General features: G+C 41.6%; 1 protein-coding gene across 1 annotated transcript in view; it reads left to right on the top strand.

The window, feature by feature from the left end:
- Window positions 1-21909, top strand: part of PTCHD1 (patched domain containing 1) — a 39823-nt gene extending 17914 nt beyond the window's left edge. Inside the window, exon 3 of the mRNA XM_032679771.1 lies at window positions 14266-21909. Coding sequence (XP_032535662.1) covers window positions 14266-15920 — 1655 coding nt within the window. The 3' untranslated portion in view covers window positions 15921-21909. The remainder of the gene's footprint in view (window positions 1-14265) is intronic.
- Window positions 21910-23739: the final 1830 nt, after the last annotated feature.

Raw genomic sequence — 23739 nt, 5'->3', positions numbered from 1 at the left:
AGAAGCCAGGAAAGATGTTGCCAGAGACCTCCTTCCCCAGTAGGCACCAAAAGAGTAAAGGTCCCCTTTGGTGACTGGAGGTTAAGCTGTGGGAGCCAGGCAGGAGGCAATACCTGGGGCTGGCCTGAGCCCCCACCAAGGGGCTGTGCTGGGGCGAGGTAGCAGAGGAGGGCAAGCTGGCTGCAGCCACTGTTTTCTCTGGGAATATTTTGTCAAATCAAATTAGGAACTGTTAGTCCTTATCTCTGGGTTTATGCAGGTATTTCTAACGTGAAAGTGAAGCCTAAAACCTGGAAAATTGGCAGGCTCCCACCATTTGTCTGGATTTACTTTGAATTAGTATATGCCTCCTTGGTTTTTAAAACTACCATTTACATTTATCAGTGTGTAAACAAGTAATTTAAGGACAAGTTTACTCACATGTCTAGTTCATGAATAGGAATACTTTGTTGAACTAGGGCTATTCATTTTTGACCCTACGGACCAAAAAAATAAATTCTACAACTTGGTTGAATTTAAAATAGCAGATTATTAATGTCAGCTGAAAAACAGAATTAAAATTCTGATTTCCTGTTGCCTGCTTCATTAAAAACTACAGATGTTTGGTCTGGCACAGATGCTAACATATTCATCATAAGTTTCCCTTACGCATTGAACACTGTTTAATAACTGCCAGTTTTTTAAAAATACCAGTTTCCTGAAAAAAACCCACAGTGTTACCAAACAAACCATTGAACAACAAGCAGCACTGTCTGAACAAGTTTTTGGCATGACTTTTTTTTCCCAGAGGTGGAGTGGAACACAGGCACTCAAAAGAAAATTGCAGCATAGCCTTTTGCACTGAAGAGAAAACTAGCAATGTGTTTCCTGTTCCTTCAGAAACAAATACAGCTTATTCAGGGAGAAGTGGCTCTCTTCAGCTGCCAAGTTCGTGAAAAGCATCGGCCCTCTGAAATCGCGGTGGAATGCCAGGCACTGCCAGATATGGGCAGGGACACAGGGCCAGCTCCATGAGCTTATATTTAGCCTTCGATGCTGGCAGGGGAAAACCAGGTAGAAGTTATGAGAGTGGCTTGAGCTTGTAGTGTACTGTAAAAGGAAATGATAGCCAGCCCTGTGTGAAACTCAGCAAAACTTCTTGCCACCTCCTTGCGTCCTCCCCTCACGTCCCACCCTGGCAGCATGCCCTTTCTGGGAAGAGAGGAAGAGAAGGCAGTCAACAGAGAGGTCCAGAAAGGGATGACTGGGAAGGAGCAGGTGGAAATGTCAGGCACGACCTAGGCAGGGTCCTCCTGAGGTTCAGTCACAGGTGGAGGAACATCAAGGGGGAGAAGGAGACTGTTACAGGGCTGTTGTCAGGAGGAAGCACAGGAGCAGGTGAGGTGCAGAACACTTTGTGAAGTACCTGGAGGTACCAGCGCTCATAGTAGCACTTCACAGATGCAGAAAAGTTCTGATAGTTTCTGAGAAACACAAATTTATTGGATGGACACCTGCTACATGGCTTACCTGGGGGAGAGCAGTGCTGGTGGAGGAGTGAGCTGGGATACCTGTACAGGGGCTTTACGGATGCAAAAAGTTGGAGTAGCGGTGATGGGATGTGAGGTCAGAGACAGCTGGGAAAGAAGGTCAGAAGGAAAAATTTAGGAAGCAGAAGAAGAGGGGAGGTCAGTGTGTTTGATGATGGAGTGAAAAGCACAGGAGGGCAAGTGAGAGGATTGCTGAAGGTTAAAGACCATGAAAGGAACAGGCAGCTAAACCAAGCAGGCAGCTAACAACTGGCACAAAAACCCTGAGAGGAGGAGGGTGCTCAGGCCAGCACATGCCAACACAGGCGACCCACTGGAGCTGCACTTCAGTGCCAGCAAGGCACATGTCTTGGATTCTTCTTTAGTTTTCTGGAAGAACATGCTGGTAGGGAATTGCAACATATGCCAAATATATACACTGAAAAGCATTCATTATCCTCCCTATCAAGCATCCAAATGTTTGCTATATTCAGTAAAGCTGAAGAGTCAACATTGGTTGCATACAGTTAGTCTCAAAGAGAGAAAACTAGCCCCTCCCCAGGTCTCCCCAGTGCCCTTCAGTCCACACACAGAGGTAGCACACAAACCCAAGTGTTTGACTTTGTATAGTATTTTTCCTGCTGTCGGTTAATAAAAATGTGAAGCTTACTGAATCTCTCTGGTTTTTTATTCCCTAAGCTAAGCTTTCTCACTCTTCCTCTCCAACTACCCCTCTGCTGTCTTTTCGTGCTGGGAAGAAGGACATCCTCCCTCAGCTGGTTGCCTCAGCTTGCTGACCCCATGTCCATTTCTCCCATCTCATCCATCTCTTTTGCAATCTCTGGCAGCCTCCTCTAGCAGGTCTCACCCATCTTCCTGCTCCAGGCCACAGCATCTCCTTCCTGATGCCAGCACAACTCTCAGCATCTTTTGGTCTCCTTAAGCTTCCTTCATCTTTTCTCCTGTGTTCTCCTCTCCTCTCAGTGGGTCCCCTCTGCTGTCTTGTTTTGATTTCCTTTAAATTCCTCTCTGATTCTCTTCTCAGCCACAGTGAGGCCCATTGCTCCTACCATTTCCCCTGTATTCTTCAATAACTTCCTTGGCTCTCAAATAGGTCCCAACTATACCCTGCAGTTGTATGTCAGCTGTTTCAGATTTCCCAGTGATTTCCACCACTCATCCTTTTCTTTTTTCACACTGCCAAAGCACTCCGAGAGTGCCCTGGAAGTACACTTGGTTTTTTGTCACTCCATCTGCTCAGCTTTCCCGGTTCAACCCTGTGAGCTCAGTTACAGTCCTAAAACATTTTGTGGTTTGTTCCTTTCATCCCTCTTCTAAGAAATGCATAAAATTATCTGGGTTTATATACCCCGAGCAGAATCCCAGGCATGTCACTTTCCTCATCACGCCTTTTTCCTCTCCTTTTTCTGTCCTCAGTCCCTCAGTCTCTTCCTGATGTCTGTAAGCAGCCATGCATCTTCTGCAGTCCTTCAAGCATCACCCAGCATTTCTGTGCCTCACATGGAAGAGCAGAAGGAAGCCCCTGGGCCACCCTTCACTCAATGTGCCAGTGAGTCCTCTCACCAAAGTTAGTGTTTTCCGCCCAAAGGGGAGGTGATTAATCACCTCCTTCACGTGCTGGTCTCCCTCATTCCAGTTCTCCTGAAGAAGCCCCTTGAGGAGCCCAAACACTATGAAACCACTACTACATGGGAAGGAAATAAGCTTGAAATGCAAGTGGTGGCAGAGTACTTTAGACACTTGTAGTAGCCCTTTCCTGAGCAGTGCAAATGCATTGACCACGTGACACACAGCCAACATGTGTCCATGTTCCCCCCTCACCACCACAAAGCCCAGTGAAATCCTTGCACACATATGTTTCTTGGCTTCATAAGACTGACAATGACTCAGATAATTTGCAGTGCTTTTTGGAAAAGAGGAGTTCTGTCTGTAGAAAGTCAGTCCAGAGAACAGCTAAATATTGAAACCAAGTGCTGTGCAGGCATTGAATAAGAATGGCCATTTCCCCTTGACTGGTGGTGCTCCAATATACACTTGTTTCATGTGAAAACAGGTGATACAGCATGTTTAAATCATTTATGCAAAGAGTAACAGAGAGCTGTTACACTTTTACTGTCTGCATTCTTTCAACTGCAGAGAAGTGGGTGCATGCAATGGTTTAATGGAGAGCTTTGTCAGAGATGTCCCGAACAGTCACAGGTACCGAGAGTTTGGTGCTGGCATCCTGATTTTCTTCAAGTAGTGAAGTTCCTCGAGAGAAACTTTCACATATATAAGAATATACTGGAAGTTCAGAGGTTAGAGAAAAATATCCTTTTGCTATCTCTCCCTGTGTATGTATATGTTTGTGGTATACTTTGTGTACAGGACCTGTCAATGAAGACCTGGGGAATGTCAGCAGGAACTGATGATACTTTTCATTTTAGGTTTATCTGTGAGAGAGATGGTACATGTTTTGAGCTTCAACTAAATGGCATTCCCCAAATAGGCAATAGCCCAGAGGCATGTGTGACAGAGAGGGGGCCAGCCATTTTCAGGTCATGAAATCTCTGGCAGAGGACTATTTAATCCAGAAGTGGATTAAATGAAATTGGAATATGTCTAGATGCTTTGTGGAAAGCGTAAGTTGAGTTCCAAACTTGCAATTTATTTTTTTTTTAAATAGTAGGTTGAATGTGCTTTAACTGAATTTTTGCAACTTTCTGAACATTGTGTTTCACATATGGCTTATCTATATATTGTGAGTAAGAGCAGTGACAAACATCACAAACAGGAGAATTTAAGGGTATGCCTGAGATGTTTTTGTTGCAGCTTTCTCACAAGAAAAAGGGAATTTGAAGTGTGGTAAACAAATCCATATTCCACTGGCCCATATTCCACTAGGACAACACTCCTAGAAGCAAATGATATTTTAGCTTGTGGGCTTAGAAATTTAGAGCAGATTTAAAACATGATTTTGTCCCGGATGTACTTCACTGCGTCTTACTCCATCTTCAGGAGCTGTCGCTTGCTGTATGTCACTTGGCTGGTCTGTAATTTGGTAAACATTAACCTTTCACAGGTGATTGCAGGAGGCTTTCACTTTTAAATACTTCTTTTACACAGCATGCATAAAATCTGTCAAAAAACTCAAATGAAGAAAGTCAGTTTGCAGTTTTATCTGCTGATATGAGTCATAGCATGTCCGATGTGAGATGAACCCAGTGGTACTTAACATACTAACTCCACATCTAACCACCTCCTTGGCTAGAGAGGCTGGAGGTACATCATGGAGGAATTCATCTTGCAAGCCATATCTGTCATTCCTTTACTATCCTGGCATCGGACTCTCCCTTCCTGTATGGCATCCCTGGTGCAGAGGATGGTCCCACTACCCCCACACACCCCAGGGTCTGCACCCCATGCCAGCAGTGGTGGTGAGCATCTGCAGATCCCTGCCCTCCTCTTCTTGTCATCCTCCGCGTGCCTTTCTCCCTGTCTCTTCAAATAACAGCTTAGACACAGCACACTGTGCTTCCTGGAGAATTTTCTGATGTTTCTGAGTTAAAGAGGATGGAGGAACATGGGACTTTGGGGCAAGGAGACCTTTGAAGGCCAGCCAGAGTCAGACACTCCTCTGCTGTTTGCCCCAGAAGCATAGGGTTGCACATACAGCGCAGGTTTGGCTCAAATGCTTTCTGTTCAGACTTGCACAAGGTCTGGGTAGTCAGCAGATGAGTGTCCTATGCAGACATAACTATTCCAGCAGCTAAAACCAAATTTTACTAATGCTCAGCTCCTTCTGTTGCACTGAATGAAATATGACTTTTAACTTTTGCCATATCTTTTGTGAAAACAGAGGAAAGCAAGTCACACACTTAAACAGAGCTGACAGCCTGCTATTTAAACACCAAAACAAGCCTTTGTTGATTCTTAAGTGGAATTAAATATTCACTTTATATATAAAAGTAGATTTTGAACCAAAACTTAGTTTGCTTATCTGTCTTTCTGAAAATATAAGAACCACTCAGGTTTTCTCTCAAATACATTTCTGGTTTTGAAATGTGTTTATCTGACATTCTTGCTATCACTGTAACAAGAAAATTGCAAATATTACGTTGGTTCAATAGTAAATAAGGATGATACAAGAAAAAAATCCAGCATTTTCCCAAAGCCTAAATCAGTACTTTTTATTCTATTGAAATCAATGGGACTGTCCAGGATTAACCACATAACTGCTGAATTACACATATAATCATTGTTATAAGCAGCTGTTAATTTAAACGGTTTGGTATGCTTTAAAAAATATTAAGTAGTCAGATTTTTTTCATAATGAATAGCTTAAAAATGCATATACTCAAAAAATAAAAAGTGGTGAACTATGTTATCACCATTGCTGATTAGGGATTTTGGTGAAGTCTAGGACTATGAGTAGTGAGGCTTAATTCTACTTAATTAAAAAACTTCTCATTGGTTTTGTTTCTTTTCCCCTTATATAGGTAGAAATTACAGGAACATATGTGTGTATGTATTTCTTCAAAGCTAGGGATTTATATATAGAATGATTTTCATTTCAATAGTAATATGTAGATCGTGCTTTTAAAATTAGCTTGTGACTTGTACCATTTTCTAAACATTGGCTCATCGTTGCTTGTTTGCCATGTCAAAAAATAGTGTTGGGGAGCTTATAGGTGGGGTGCATCATGTACCTCATGCATCACTGACTGTGTCCCGACCATTTAGGGTGAGACCTAGAATGTGAGGGTGGTTTCATTTCGTCGGTGCCTTTTTTGTGCAAATGTGTACTTTGTAGTATAACGCAGAAAGGGCTATGCCTGACCAAAACAGACTTTCACAGGAGAACAGAGTTGATCCTGTGCTGCATTTTGAAAAGTTAAGTTTAGAAATGTAGAAAATGTAAGATATTATGGCAGGCATTCATTGCCAGAAGACTGGGATCAAAATCACTCTGGTATAGCAGATCCATACAAGTCTTATGAGGAACTTAGCCCCCTTTTGAGCTGTGCTTGGGAGTGCTACACAAGACCTAAATGAGGCATTAACCTTGTGCTGGATTTCCAGACGCACCCCATTTTCCTGACTGTGCATTAAGCAATTTGAGCATGGGCTTAATGGCCCAGAGAGTCTTTCTACGGGATCTATGACTGAAAATATCATTGTGGTCTCACAGCGTGAAGCACTGAGCACCAGTTGAAGATTTCTTCTCTGCGTGCACCAGTCAATACACTGTGTTGCACGGGGACACTTTCTCTTCAGCGGTGCGCTTCTGTGGGCACAGCCACCCACAGCTGTGAAACACAGCAGATACTGAGTGCATATTAATAAACATTTTGGTTTCTCTTATTTTGTTGCCAAGTGAATACAGCACAAAACACAACTCTCTCCAGAGACTGAGGCAGATTTTTATCTGGTGTGACTGTGCCAATTCGCTGTGTGTTTGATGCTGGTAGTAAGTTGAAGAATACATGGGCCTGCCTGGGGCTTTCTGACTGGGATGGCCAGTGCTGTTGTAAACAGGTTGAAGAGATCAGCCTGATGCTTGAGGGTGAATGGCTAATACTCAAATGTAAAGCAAAACCAGAGATTGTTCTAATGGTATCACGTCTAGATACCTAACAGACTGACATACTTAATTTCAGTATGTTTCTCTTTTGGGAAGATCCCAAGTCAGATGTTAATACCTGCAGCTGTAGTACACCTTAGTACCTACGTGTAAAATTTATTTGTCTTTCAAACAATAATTGCAAATACTGAACCTACTCAACAGTATTGTCATATTTTTGAGGTATGTTATCCTACCTGTAATTCAGTTACAATACAAACATGTAGAGTCTGTGTGATAGGAGGTAAATAAAACATTGTAATATGTACAGCCAATGCTTATACCACTACATCCCATTCCATACTGCTCTTCATGTGTTCTTCTTAATCCATGTACCATGCCTGCACATAGCATTCAGGCTTGCTTGGCCTCTGAACCTGTGCTTGGAAGGATGAAATGAAGTCGGGCTGTGCTTGGGTGGCTGGGACTTCAATCACTTTGCAAATGATGATGCATTTAAGACTACTCAGCTGTCTACAGCCTGCAATCCCCTTGCCACAATTCTGCTGAGATGAACACTGCTGCCTGGAAACACAGTTGATCAGATGAGTACCTTAGAGGATGTTATTGTCCTGTAGGACTCTCTAGTGTCCTATAGACTCCACACTGTGAACTGGGCTCCCAGAAACAGGCAAGTGTAGAAAAAGCAAGTAGGATTCACAGTGCATTTTCTCAGCTTGGCAGAACTGTCTGGGACAGACAAGTCTGCACACTGTGGGATGTCTAATGATAGGCACCCTCTTTGAGGTCTGACATTCACACAGCAAAACTGTAGTGTTGCAGCACCATTTATGGACCACAAAGGTGGACATTGCTTAGAGTAACTCCCAGTTTGTTGCACCAGCATGGTAATGACGGTTTAACTGGTCAGCTCAGCCCGTGCCAGTAAATTGTTACCCACTCGGTGAAAAGTGTTATCTAAATTAGGCTTGGTGCTGATTCTGTATGCATGCTGAAGGATCATTATTTTATTTTAGTGAGAACAGGGTATGAAGCCAGATGTTTGCTTCAGCTGGATGCAAATATTCTTGCTCTGCCTGTCATATTCAGTAGCACTTTGAACCTGCTATATGTTCCAAGATGAAATCGTGCCTGCTGGGAGAGGCAACATGAGGCAGGTCGGATATTCAGTCAACAACTGGTTGATTGCAACTCCTGTGACAAAGGGAGTCTGGATTAGTAGTTTCACTTGGCTTGTCAGAAGATGGGAGCTGATGAGCTCACTGATCTAGCTGGAAAAAATAAGTCAGCAGGGTGAAATTATCTCAGCTTCTTTGTTGACATTACTGTGGAAAGCAGTCGTAGAGTTGAGCAGTGTACATTGTTATTTTTAATACTGTCAGCTAGGAAAATTCATTGCACCTTCATTATATCATATGTTATTGCAGGTACCATTTTGGAAAGGGCATTCCTGCGATATGATATATTCTGATCTCCCATGTCCTATTTTTGAACAAGTGGAGTTCTTGAGACCTTGCCTGCATTGGCAGCAAGCTGGGATATGAATTTACAGCATCCTAGCTATTTCATGTTAATTCATCTAGTGTTTGTCTCTGCAGATGATATTTCACTGCACTTTGAATGTGAATCAAGCTGTGCTTCACAGATACCCACGAAGAAAGCTGGTGCAACATAGTTTGCCCTCTGTACCTTCACACCCTTTTTCACAGCACACTAAATTCCTCTTGCAGACAAGTACTTCTATTCAGTGGGATGATTTCAGGCTTAAATCAACCTAAGTAAGACAACATTTGTCCAGATGAACTGATATCTTACAAGGATGCATCCATTACAATACAAGCAAAAACCTTAAATCAAAATCCGTACCTAACCTCCATAATTCCATTAGAGCATGCTTCCACTTTAAATTTTTGCCTACCCAGTTTACAAGGCTCCCATATATCCTGCCATGACTCATTCCCCATTTCAGCCAGTCTTTTGTGCCATCAGCATCAGGAAAAGATTTCAGTTTAAAAAGTAACCCTAAAAAAAAAAAAGAAATCACACAAAAAAACCCAAAACAAAACAAAAATCCCACAACAACAACAAAATCAAAACAACAACAACAACAAAACAAACAAAAAACCCCCCCCACACACAAAACAAAGGCTGCTTTCTAATCCCAACCATTCCTTTAGTTAGTAGCCACGTGGGAGCAGCAAACTTTAGTAAGAGAGGGGAACTAATGCCTGAGAAGGGAGAAACACCCCCTAACTCAGCTCTGCCACTAGACAAGTCTGCCCCCTTAGGAAGACAGTTTGATGCTTTATTGGCCTTAATTCTGGCAGTTAATGGGCAACATCCATTGTTGGATCTCCAGCCTCACTGAGGTGGAGATCAATCTTTATTAGCATTTTGCGCACCTCTGCGTTAAAATGGGATTAATAAAATTGATTACCCCTGAAATGCAGCCTTCCACACAGAAGGCTGGAGCTTCACAACCTGTAAGTGGTGCTTTATTCAGAGAGATTTTACTCAAGTATCAAGCACATACAGAGACATACAACCTTCCAAACAGTAAGGAAAAAAACCCAAGACCTAGAGTGTACTATTACTCTCTAGTTTCACAGGTAGGTAAAACTGAAAAAAGAGGAACCAAAACATTGTTCTCAGCCATTCCCCTTAACTTCTCTTACAGAAGTCTATTTGAATATCCAAACCTAATCTTCATGAGAAGATCAAAACTTAACATGATGTTAGTGCAAAATTGAACGTATCCCATAATCTTTAAACAAAAAAGCAGGCAACAGCCCTTATTTCAGGGAAACAGTTAAGCCAAATGAATAGAGAACTGGTCTTTGACTGCAGTGACCAGGAGGTCACTTTACTGCCCTCTCACAAGCTCTGGGGCTGCTTAAATCCCTTAACCCCTCTCTGCTTTGGTCTTGCAGTTTGCCAGTCAGGAGCAGAGCCAACATTAAGCCTGGGCTGCTGATGCCCATTCATAAAGACCCCTTGAGCAACCACTTAACCAGAAAGGATGCATTTCTTTTTTGAGGTTTTAAAATGGTACTAAAAAGAATAGTTTCAGTGCCTGCACCTAAGTAGTATTTTAAAATTAGGTTAATAAACTGATAAATTTTAAAGAAGAGGAAATGTTGCTTTAGTTTTCACAACTTTCTGCGAGGGCTTTTTTTTCCTCATGCATGCTCTGCATTGATTTTGCAGAGCATGTGTAATTGCAAGGCTTGATTCTGAAAGAGGAAAATGAAACTTTTTATAGCATTTTCAGGCTACTCATAAAAGTGCTGTGTTTAAGCTAGGCCCAAGTGATTGGTTTAGTTGGTGGTATTATTATTAAGTTCTAAAGTTAAAGGTAGCCCACCTCAGCCTGTAAAAACTGTAAGCTCCTCGGAATTAACAGTAACTATCTTCTTTATTTTCTTTAACTACAAAAACCAGAACGTCTGTTCCCAGTCATCCAAGACATGGTAGGAGTATCTCCTAAATGTTAGGTAGGAGAAAAAGAGAATAAGGAAAAACATTTGATCCCCATTTTATCCAATACCTTTCTCCTATCCCTTTAACATTTTCCTTTGCCCCTTCAGAACCTCTTTTTCTTAAAAATACCCTGTCTTTCTGTGTACTCCTTGTTAGCTCATGGTTGTGCAGCCTGACTGTAGGGCATGACCAGTGAATCATAAAAGTAAATGTCAACAGGAAAAGATCTCCAGTAGCCCATTAGCTGTTTGAGATCATATTTATTATTTACTGAATGACCGTGAATAATGAACAAATTGCTCTAAATGATTGCAGATTTGTGGCTAAATCTCTATTAAAAAGAAAAAATCAGTTAAAGCAATTGCAGAATTTATTTACAAGGAAAAAATTGCCTTCTTCTCATTAATATTATGTAGAGCAGACATAGCACCAGTTAGAGAAATAGAGGTAATTGCTGCAAATTGGTTATGAATGAAAAAAATGGAAACTTTGAAATAGCAGAAAAGTGAAAAAAATTCTCACAAAGTGCTTCCATGGAGGTATCTGCTCTAATCTCAGTGGGTTAGACTTACGTGAGCATCAGTGAGTTAGACAGTGTTGGAGATTGCTACTCCAAGTTGTGTTTACACTCAATATTTAGAGGAGTAAATTAAGTAAATGCCGTCCTAGCTAAATACACCTAATCGTTTGACTGTCATGCCTGATTTGTGCATGAATTGCAGCCTAATTTTGTTCTCAGAGGATACTGGTCAGGTCAGTAGTGCTACTGATGCAAAAAGTGTGCAACTTTCATTTAGGCATATCCTCCTAAAGGTAAATGATAATTCTGTAGCTATTATACAAGTAGACAGAGAAATCACAAACTGTACAGTTGAAGGAAAATACCCATTCCTAGCACACAGATTGTGTAGAAAACAACAAAAGGAACCTATCCTAAAATAGAAGAGTATCCAAATATTTTTCTCTTGGCTTTGTGGAGCACATGTGGTGACGCCTCTTCATGTGTTTACTTGAGCATGATTTAGTTCTCTAAATCAAATTCCATTTTAGGATAGTCTTGAAAACTATATATCAGCAAAGTGTGGTTTTATGTTTCCTGCTTAAAGAAAGTGTGTGGTATTGGAAGTCATGTTATCAGACATTATCCAAAATCTTATACCTGTTAAAAAGTCATGTTTAGCATCATATTTAACTAGCTCTAATTTCTTTCTCTCATTGCAGAATCAAAGGCTTTCCAAATTAATATGACTATTTGAGTATTTTTAGGCAAGAGCCTATTAATGTTGAAATGGTTTTTTTTTTACAAAAGCATGCTATAGCTAAAGCTCATGATGGAAGTAATTTGTAATATTCAATGACCTCATTTTATTCTGTTTTGCTCACTCAAAGCTAATGCATATGATGCCATGTGAAATTCTCAGAGAAGCCTGTCTACAGGACTTATGGGAGCCATAAATGGATTAAACCTCTCACTCCCTGCTTTGGCAAGTGATCAGTTACATTTAAATAAAGGTCAGTCTGTCTTTACAAAGAACACACTGAAAGCAAGCTTAATAGCTTTCCCTACTGAGCCTAGAACATAACTATTTGAAGCATAATTAGCAACGGGGTGCCAGTCACTGATTGTGCTTTTTGCTTGATTTTATGTCTGGGGAGTTCCAGTATTCCCCATTAGCTTTAAGAGGGGGCACAGTGCTAGTTATCAAATTGACAGTCTCGACCTGGCCTCTGAAAGCAGCTGTAAAACATTGTTTGGGAAAATTAAGATGAATGCCAAAACCAGGACCGTAATATTGCTACAAATTGGACATTCAAGGTCCATGCCGTGACTCTAAATAACAAAATAGGTAAAATATCTGATATACATGAGAGTGCAGGCTTTGTTACCTGGTGATAAGGAGATACATCAGCTGTCCTATTATCTCATGAGCTCTGTAGTGTGAATTCTTTATAAAATACCTATTCTTTTCAGCATTAACAGAGTGCCAGCTCTGTCATCTGTTAAAATCTGGATTTCAGGAAGGATGGAGTGAATCGGCTACAAGTGCCTCTCCAGTAAAAGGTGCTGACCACAAAAGGGTTATTTTGTGAAGTTAATTAAATATTTAGCCTATATGATGCATTTAAGAATAAACACGATCATAGAACCCTAGAATGTCTTGGGTTGGAAGGCACATTCAAGATCTGCTAGTTCCAACCCCCTAATATATCCCATGGTCTTCCAGTTCCCAGAATACCTGATTCCTCTGAGGTTTCTTGACGGCTATTTATAGCCCTTGTAGCAGAAGTGATAATTGTCTACAGGTGGAGAGAACAGAGCTGATACAGCAATTTTGGTACTCTGCAGACAGCCTGAAATTCTAAGAGAGATCTGTGAATTACCTTGACTTGCTTGACTGGAGCATCAGTTTCAAAAGTCCAGTGATTACACTTCAGTGTTATCAGCAACTAATTTAGCACTGATTATGAGGGAAGATGGGTAAGAGCAAAACACAGCTGTTGGGAATTTCTGAAGCTAATCTAAGAGCAGACCAGAGAGGTAGACAGGTGACAGCAAAATATGTAAAAGAACGAGGAGGAGGAATTGAAAGGCAGCAAAGAGGGTTGGATTAGATGGAAAGAGTCTGTTAAGTAAAGATGAACTTAATATGAATTATTATGAGAAATTATTACAGTCTTACATTTTAGGTGTGCTATGAAGACTATATTCTGTTCATCTCTGTAAATCATCAGCCTACTTTTACCTCAGCCCCTCTCACCTGGTAGCTGGTCAATGGCTGCGTTCCCAGCTCAGGTCTACTATGAAAGAGCAGATGTCTGTGTCCTCCAAATGCATCTTGACTATCAGTCACAAAATAGAAACTCTAAGAGGAAGACGACTAACCAAGGATTGAGATAAAAACATGTACTTTTCCTGATTTACCTGCACTCGAGGGTTAAACACAGGATTTTAGGTCAGCAGATCTTAATCTCCTTTCGTGAATGGTATACCCATTTTAAGAGTCAATTAAATACATTATCAAATGTAGGCATTGCCAAGGAAAATATGGCTGTATTTGTTTTTACAAGCCCTTAGATATATAAAGAAGACCAATGCCTTAAGCAACTCTGTATCAGCTCTACCACTCTGCATCTCTAAAATTTATTTGTGCTTTCTTTGTCCTGCTTCTAGGATTTCTTTTTCCTGACAGAAAATTTGTACAGGACGTGGACAAATCAGTGACTAATTTAATTGACAATTTTCAGCTTATATGGAATTTCCATTTTTTACAGATTTTCTACAAAACAGCCAACTACTGCTCTGCTTCCTGCATAGGCACTTCAGATCGTAGTTGTTTGTTTTCACCACAGGTCAGATACCATCACCAGGAAAAACTTATTTGAAAGCATCTTCCATCACAGGCACTCCGAAATAATGAAATGAAACAGCCAACCAGAAAAAAGAATCGTTTTTCTTTAACCCATGAATCCCAGTGATGTAGAACTCTCAAGCTCTGGCAGTAAGGCTTGCTAGTCAGGTAGCGAATGCACTCCTGTGGCTCAAACCTCCATAATCATTTCTCTCTTCTGCAGGACATTTCCTTCAAGCACGGGTAATGGCTGTGTCGTCTTTGAGTTTTCAGCATGTCCACATTACATTTTTCCACGTGTTGATTCAAGTACTTTAAACACTCACTTTGTTCTCTATTGTAGGTCATGGGTTATATGGGACTTTTGAAATGTTGTCCTCCTGGAGAAAAACTAGAGAAGACCAACATGTTAAAGAGAGGACTGCAGCTGTATTTGCAGACTCCATGCTCTCGTTTTCTCTCACCACTGCCATGTACCTGGTCACTTTTGGAATAGGTGCCAGTCCCTTCACTAACATTGAAGCAGCCAGGATTTTCTGCTGCAATTCCTGTATTGCAATTTTCTTCAACTACCTCTATGTACTCTCCTTTTATGGTTCCAGCCTGGTGTTTACTGGCTACATAGAAAACAACTACCAGCATAGTATCTTCTGCAGAAAGGTACCAAAGCCAGAGGTATTGCAAGAGAAGCCTGCATGGTATAGGTTTCTTCTGACAGCCAAATTCAGTGAGGACACAGATGATTCAGAGGAAACGAACACTTACGAGAGTCATCTTTTGGTGTGGTTCCTGAAACGCTATTATTGTGACTGGATAACAAACACTTATGTCAAGCCTTTTGTAGTTCTCTTTTACCTTGTTTATATTTCCTTTGCCTTAATGGGCTACCTGCAGGTCAGTGAAGGGTCAGAGCTGAGCAACATCGTAGCGACTGCGACACGAACCATCGAGTATACGACTGCCCAGCAGAAGTATTTCAGTAACTACAGCCCAGTGATTGGGTTCTACATCTACGAGTCAATCGAGTACTGGAACACCAGTGTCCAGGAGGACGTGCTGGAGTATACCAAGGGCTTTGTGAGGATATCTTGGTTTGAAAGCTACTTAAATTACCTTAGGAAACTCAACATATCTACTGGATTGCCCAAGAAGAATTTCACTGATATGTTGAGGAACTCCTTCCTGAAGACCCCTCAGTTTGCCCATTTTTCAGAGGATATCATCTTCTCCAAGAAATACAACAATGAAGTTGATGTTGTGGCCTCCAGGATGTTCTTGGTGGCAAAGACAATGGAAACCAAGAGGGAAGAACTTTATGACCTCCTGGAGACCCTGAGGAAGCTCTCTCTCACCTCCAAGGTGAAATTCATCGTTTTCAATCCATCGTTTGTGTACATGGATCGTTATGCCTCTTCAGTGGGAGCCCCCTTACAAAACTCCTGCATTAGTGCTTTATTTCTGCTCTTCTTCTCTGCATTCCTGGTCGCAGACTCTCTGATCAATGTCTGGCTCACTCTAACTGTTGCCTCGGTTGAATTTGGAGTTATAGGTTTTATGACCTTGTGGAAAGTGGAACTAGATTGTATTTCTGTGTTGTGCTTAATTTACGGAATTAATTATACAATTGACAACTGTGCTCCACTGTTATCAACCTTTGTCCTGGGCAAAGAGTTCACAAGAACTAAATGGGTGAAAAATGCCCTGGAAGTGCATGGGGTAGCTATTTTGCAGAGCTACCTCTGCTATATTGTTGGTCTGATTCCTCTTGCAGCTGTGCCTTCAAATCTGACCCGTACACTGTTCAGGTGCTTGTTTTTAATAGCATTAGTCACCTTCTTTCACTGCTTTGCCATTTTACCTGTGATACTGACTTTCCTGCCACCCTCCAAGAAGAAGAGGAAAGAAAAGAAGAATCCTGAAAACCGTGAGGAAATAGAGTGTGTTGAAATGGTGGATATGGATAGCACCCGAGTGGTTGACCAAATTACAACAGTCTAACTTGATTTGTTGGTTGCTTTTTTACATGAGGTCTTACTGAAAACAAAACAAAAAAAAAGGAAAAAGAAAGAAAAGAAACCAGTACTGACTAAATATCTGGGGAGAGGAAGGAGTTTGGAAATTTTCCCTTCCTCCTCTAAGCTAAATCCAGAAATATTCAAAATTATGGGAGAAATCAAAAATAAATTTAAAAAAAAAAGAAAAGAGCCAGGGGACTGTACCTTGCTCAATTTTCACACACATGCAAAGGGGAGTTGAATTTTAGATGCATGAAGTAAGATCTAATGAGAGCAATTGGGTTCCTAAGCAGTCATCTGCATCGCCTGTACTGCAGATGCTGCAATTATTGTGGCTAAACCAAATCATATTGAAAGGTCAACTGTCAAGGCTGAAGTAGCACTAAATGTTCGCTGGATGTAAAGGCTTTACAAACTTTCTGCACAGCAATAACTCAAGTCAGTGAGTCAGCTCTTATAAGTCTTAGCCATCACATTTAATTTTTCTTTTCTCCCCTAATCTAAACATTTATGCAAGACTATATAAAAGATAGCAAGCTGTACTGGGAAAGAAGGCAGTACACAGCAACCAAATGCTTTCCAAACACTTTTATGTTATAAATCACTTCTTTTTTTTTCTAAAAATATCATTATTTTAAAATGGAAATCATCCCTTGTAACATTTTTAATCATGGTTTTATAGCTGTTTCTTTTTCTTATAAAAACAAAAAAGAAAAAAAAAGAACAAAAAAAAAAAAAAAAGAACAAAAAATCCAGGTGACTCTGTCACTTTAGAAAATATATAATTCTATTTTATACATGTCTCGCTACTAGTTAAACATGTAATCTGCTTTACCAACTGCAATTTTTTTAGCACTCTACGAGGACATGTGAGTGGATCTAGCAGCAGATAGAAGATGGTGTACTGAATATTTCAGCACCAAAATCCATGATACAAACCTCAAATACTAAAATGTCATCAAGAAAGTGAATGTTAGGGCTCTTTTAGTGAGAGCCTATTTCAGGCCATTCACTGGTAATGCACACTAAGAGGATTAGTGGGTAGTTTTACATAATGTATAACTTAATCCCTCAATCTTCCTAGAGTACCTGTGAAGCAATAGACCTTACAGCTATGGGCTCTTCCAAGAGACAGTAGACCATGAGAGTTGTGTGGAACAAACCGAAGGCTGGGACTGTGGTTTAGCAGCAGCAAGTTTAACAACATCCCCAAAGAGCCCATATCTAAGGGGCCTATTGAAAACATCACTTCTGAGAGAAAAAAGAAAAAAAAAAAAAAACAATTTAAAAAGATTACATTACTGAGTCTTTTTGGAGCTGTGAGTTCTAAATCAATAATTCTGTCAGCATCTGTGATGTGGAGTAATACAGATAAAGCAGCATCTCTTTCCTCCTCCGCCCCTTCCACCCTTAAGAGCGACAGGCTCATTACTGTCAGGTTTTATCATGTGGTTGAACCCCAGTGGGGATATGTAAGCCAATTCTGTAGGTTTTACTGAGAGTATTCTGACTATACATTGCCTGTGAAAACCTGGTATCAGGAAGCTGGCTGGTGTGTTGGGTGGTCTCATGAATATATGGACTGTTGCTTTGTGGTGCAAGTTGAATGTGTTACAGCCAGATTCCTTTCTGCAGCTCATCCAGAAAGTAAGAGTACTTGAAAAGTTTTCAGCACTTGGCATAAGGTTTGCTTCAGTGACAGTATGTGGAGGGGAAGGGATATTGCAGGAGCCATGAGGCTTGGACCACTGGGAGCACTGTGGCTTGGGAGGCTGCCTGTGGTACTTGCACAGTCATTAGCACATCTGTGGTCACAAACCCAGGGTATGCTTCATTGCATGAAACATCTCTTTAGCATCCAGTCTCAGTGACCCCCAAATACCCTGTGCGAAACCCGCAAATGCCACTGAGTGAATGTTAATTTTCAAGCAAAGAGATAATTCTGAAGCATTCTTCCTAGCAGAAAAGAAGATAACCAGATATTTTGCCCTGAAGCAAAACACTACATGCTCACTAGCAAAAAAAGTCAGCAGCACAGCTGGCAACATTTACTTTCCCCTGGATACGTCCCTTCTCTGACCAGAAGAAAGGAAGCTGTGTCCAGGAATGCACAGGATCTTTGCTTAAATAAACAACAGTTGCTGCGGTAGCAGCTGGGAAGCTGTAACAACAACTTCAGCCTTGGCAGAACCCAGGTGGACACCTTGAAGACAGCCAAATGAATGTAAGACTAGGAAAAAGATCTGTTTCCCCTGTTTTCTTTAGAGTCAGGCTTGGGGCTATGTTTTCCAGCCAAAAATCATTCGTTAAATATACTTCACTCTAGATTTTCTGTGATTATCACAATGTGATTTAAAGAAGAGTCACCCTATCTCCTGGCTGTTCAACAAGCAGCTGCAGTGGCTTTTAAACTTCTGAGGGCATTAGCAAATTAGTTGAGAGTTACAGAGGAGTTGCAATTCCTCTGCAGCAATCTACTGACTTGTGGAACACTTGGAAATGGGATATGTGTGAAAGAGGTTGCTTTTACACTGCAGAGAGAAATACATGGCAAACACTGATTTTATACCTCTGCTATCCCTCATGCTATGACTTGCAAACACCAGACACAAAGGTGGTTACCATAAACCTCTTAACATCTAATTGCTGTGCATAGACAGGAGTGTCTTTAAAGAGATGTCCAAAGAAAAGCTTGTAGTTTCAGAGGCCTCTCCTTAAATTTCAGCATGTGTGGCCTTCAGAGATCTCCAAGAAAGGTGATAAAACCAGGGATAAAATTACTCCTATATCTCCAAACCTGTCAGAAAAAGGATGTGGAGGCAGTCCTATGACTGCAGAACAGGCTTGGGTGTCCAAGAAGGCAGGGTGAGAAGTCAGGCAGTCCACCCCCTTGCCCCAAGGCAGAGTCAACAGCATTTAAATCATTTCTGAAGGATATTTGTGCAGCTCCTTCCTAAAAAATCTTTTTAAGGGCATATTCCTTTTCTAGCAGTTCCCCCCAGTGCCATGTTACCCTCTCCAATAACTAGTAACTCCTGCTAGCTGCCTAGGACTGGGTCAGAGAAGAGGAGCCATGCCCCTCTCTGCACAGGGACAGGACAGGCAGGAGACTGAAACATCCTCAAAAGAGAGAAAACCCAGATCAGAGCCAAAACCAACTTACATATGTTTTTCACTGTGTTTCACCTCAGGCTACCATTTCATTCTCCCCCTCCAGGGTTGGCAAGGTAAAGCCATGAAAGTATCCAAGGTGCACTCATCCTGGGTCGGTGAGGTTTCTGCCTGAATCCTGATGTGTCTGAGGGATGCACCAAATATTCCTTCTCTACAGGTAGCTTGAATACCTCAACATGAACCAGAAACAGCGTGTTCTCAAGGTTTCAGACTATGCTAAGCCACTTTGGCCTTTATTCCCTTCAGCATTTTCCTCTGGAGCAACTATCTTCACCAAAATCAGTTGGTCCTCCCTGTGCCGATTGATCAGTAGGTGCAGATGCTGTGCTCTGTTCTTGGTCCAAAGCACTCCCAGTGGCTAACTGTGCATAAGAGTTTGCCTTTACTGGTGAACCTCCATTTTGAAAGACTACCTAGGCTTAAGCAGATTTTTGTCATACTCTTAAGTGGCTTTTTAGCCCAGGTATCACTGTGGTTTTGTTTGCAGTATAGATTACCCAATTTTTTTTTATAAATTCACTGAGTAGAACAGGGTATTGTACACTGTCAGGCACTGATTAAAATCTAACAGTGAAAGTTTTAGCTAAGGCTGACAAAACTGTCTAGGACTGTGGCCCACTGAGGACATGTATCTTCTGCAAACATAAAATTCCATACAGTAAGGTATGGTGTACAATTTATTTTTAATTACAGGGTAAGCATGGGGAAAAAGAGCAAACCAACGTGCAAACGGCCCTCAAGATCAGTCCAGTTTTCTTGTAACATAATTTCTAGTGTTGTCTTAGTAGAAGTCCACTTTCAATTTACAAATATTCTAACGAGAGGGGAAAAAAAGAAGAGACAAAATTTGGTAGAGCTGGAATAACTATGCTATAAAAATTAATTGATGAAGGCAGAATTTGCTGCCCAAAGCAGAAATATGAAAGTGTTCTAGTTAGATTAAAATTCAAGTTCGGAAGGTTGAGAAAAACCTGTCTGTCAAAGAAAAAGAGATTCTTTTCCAAAGACAAGCAAATACACTTATCATGGTCAACTGTGTGAACCTGGAGGGAAAACGGTATCAAAGTGGCTTGAAGTTATGTTGAGCCACGGGAGGATTTGCATTTGCTCTCAAAAGCTTCCTAAGCCAGCGCTGAATACAGGTAAAACATGTACTGTAAATTGAAAGGTGTACTTTTAAATGCTTTTCTCTAGGCTGACTATCCTCCTGTGAGCCATGAAATCCCCCCTCAGCCAACACCTTCTTTATTTTTATTCAAAGGGAAAACAAAACAGAGTGGTGGCATGACTGGGCAGAGATCAGGGGAATCAGAAGGAAGACTGTGACTTCTCTGAAAAACTGAGAGCCAGCAAAGCAAGTGGGGTTTGTGATAGAAGAACCAGTTACTTCACAACTTAGCAAAATGGTGGTTTTTCCTATTTGTTTACTTCGGAAGCAGGTGGCATGTTAAGGGAGATACAGGGAAGGGAAGCTGAGTTAATAGGAGTTAGCTGTGGATTGCTGTGGGCCCCAGTAGCTCCTCTGGCATGGCTGGGAACTGGCAACTGGATGGGAGTGCAGGAGGGGCTGGGACAGCACTGCTGTGTGGGCACTGGGGATGCCAGACCACGGGCTGTGGTGGTGCCATTGCCCTTGTCCCCATCCCACGGCCGTGCCTGGTGTTTCCCAGAGATGCACAGCCTGCAGAGTGCACTAGCTCCCATGTGGGCATGGCTCACTCCTCCCATTCCTCATGTTGGGACAGCACTGCTGGGTTTTGATGAACCAGGACTTGCATGGTAAAGCACGAGCCCTCTGGAAACACTTTCTGGAAGATCTTGGTTGGAAAGAATTACCCAGAGCCTTTTTCTCCCCTGCCATTACACATGTTAAAACGCAGATCCGTACAAGTCAAATTGTACAATTAGCTATGTAGGGACAAAGTATTTCTTCCATGGCTTTTTCCTTACATTTATCACTAAAAGTACTTGTCATTTATTTTCTTATAAATATTGTGAAATAAGTAAGCCTTCCTGGGGTACACACAGGTCTGATGAGAAGGAGGCAGGGAGGGGAGAGAGCCCCTTCCCCTCCCTAAAGGTAGGAAGCATCTTCCACCCGTGGCCAGGCACTACACCATTGCTGCAGGGCACCCACCCCCAGTGACCCCAGCTCAGTGCAGGGGTGGGGGCAACTTTATCCCTCCTCCCCAGTCTTATTAGAGAACAGGGAGGAGCTTTAGTTCCAAATTCTGGTGGGGATGGGCCCCCAGGGAGCCCTTGTGAAACCCATCCTCTGCCAGGAAAGCGTAATGGCGAATTTCTTGTTTGGTTGTTCGGGGTTTTTTTGAGAAAGATGTGGCAAAAGTATCCCAAGAGGGGATTTGAACACATATTCCTGTCCATGGTGCATGGGTTGGAGCAGAGTGGAGTGCCCTGACAGGCCACCATTTGCCCTGTGGTGGTCTTGGCACAGCTTCCTGCCTGGAGAGAGGGCACCTCAGCATCATGAGCACCTGCCTGGGGCAGCCGCTTCTCAGGCACAAATTGTTCCGATGTTGTTGGCGTTCTGCAAGTCATTACCTTTTTTTAATTTTGGAAAAAGGAAAAAAAATAGATCAGTATAAACAATTCTAGGTTATTTAAGCTCCAAGAAGTCTTAACCTGCGTGTCAAATAAATGGCTTGCAAGATGTCAGGGGGGTTCTTTTGGGCTTTTTTTTAATCAATTTTTACTATTTTTGTATTAATTTAGGGGGAAAATTGTATAATGAATCTCAATGTATAGCATAAGCCTGAAATAAAATGGCTGTCTCTCTCTTTGCTTCCTGTGCTCCCAAACTGCTACAGAAATCCCTTGCCATCACCAACGTAACAAAATGATTTTCCTGGCCTAACCCAAATAATCAGAATGTGTGTCCTCTCCAACTCCCCTCAGAGAGGGGTGGTAGAGTAGTTCAGTGGCACCTGCTGCAGCATAGAGCCAGCAGCATCCAAAAGATAATACGCACACTGCTTCTCCAGTAGCCCCTCTTGTTCCAGGGTGCACACTGCTCAGTAGCAAGCACAGGGAAAATGCATTCCCCATCTATTAATTTCTATGTTTCTGGGACCTAAGTCCTTTTTTGGGGAGTTCCTAGACAATCCAGCATCAGAACCCCAACCTGAGCAGGCAAAGCAGCAGCTAAGGTAAAAATCTCCAATTGATTTGATCAAAAACTTGGAGTTATCTCCTCAGACAACAACTAGACCTACTGAAATCTGGTAGGTAGGTAAACCTGAAGTATTACTGTTGAACAGAACTACTATTATTAAAAGTTTTCTTATCAAGACCTTAGCATCCACAAACTTAGGAAGCCCCATCATCACTGAGAGACCCACCTTTCCCACCAGCAGAACCACAGCTGCTGGCCCAGGATCTTCTGATGACTGTGCTCCACCATCTTCCCATACCCAGGCAGATCACCCATTTACAGTTTTTCCCTAATGTTTTGGAGAAGGGGAGCAGCACCCCTGTAGGCCCACCTGGACCAACTGTTTGATGCAGAACCAAACCAATGCACCAAGGGACACGGGTGACCATCACAGATGCTCTGTCACATCTGGCTGTAGCAATGAGATATTATTCACTTTATTGTAAAAAGCAGGTGAGCCAAATCCAAGCCCAAGTCACTGAAAACAATAGCAGGCCTGAGAGCAGGTGGGTTTGGGCTGCCAAGGGCTTTTGACCACTTTATTTTAAGGGGAAGTTTGGGTCTGCAATTTAAAGGTTACTCCTGTCACCTGTTACAGCTCCTGGCCTTGTCCCTTTCAGTTGTTCTTTCTCACATTGCCTTAAATTCAGAATCCACAAGCACTGTTGACAAAAATTTTGTCTGAAATTGAAACTCAAATTGTATCAATTTTTCTTATGACTAATATAATGTAAGAGAGGCTACATCTAAGCATGGAACCCAAAGAGCAAAACTGCTGTACTAGGCTGGTGTACCTCATTGGTGTTAGCAAGAGCTCCTTCATGCAATTCTCCATAGATCTAACTTGCAAAATTCAGGCTTTCCAAATGTGTAATCAGCACTTTTTATTCTGAAAATTCATCTGTATGTATACCTTCAAAGTTGAGGCATGTTAAATCTGATTTTTAGGTTATCAAGGAATACAGTTCAGCCCAACGAACATTCGTGAGCAGCATCTCTGAATTCCGCGTGCAATTCTTACACTGCTACATACAAATCAGAATATTTTCATCCCAAAATACCACATTTCCTTATTTGTACAGCTAATTTGCACACAGAAACTAAGCAGAATTGCAGACCCAAAACAGTGAAGTGTGCTAATGTTTATATTCATCCTGTAAATATCACTTAAATATGTGAAGGTTAATGGTAATACCGTTGAGAAGAACAGGATTTTTTTTTCTGACTTCAGTTTACTGGCAGAGAATAACTGAAATGTATGCCGAGCACCTAGCTAAAAAGAACCAGGGAATAAGAAATCTAACAGTCCATCAGCAGAAAAAAAAAGTCCACTTGAAAATTTATACATATGAGAAATCTAAGAACAACATTCAAGGCCTTAGCTGGGTGTCCAGACTATGTAGAATAGCGTGTTAGAAATGAATGCTGAATATTCCATTCTGATTCTTTCTGACCA

This window comes from Chiroxiphia lanceolata, chromosome 2 (genome assembly GCF_009829145.1).
Source record: "Chiroxiphia lanceolata isolate bChiLan1 chromosome 2, bChiLan1.pri, whole genome shotgun sequence".
Classification (NCBI taxonomy): Eukaryota; Metazoa; Chordata; class Aves; order Passeriformes; family Pipridae; genus Chiroxiphia; species Chiroxiphia lanceolata.
The sequence above is the reverse complement of the archived record's forward strand: the minus strand, read 5'-3'. Positions and strand labels throughout refer to the sequence as shown.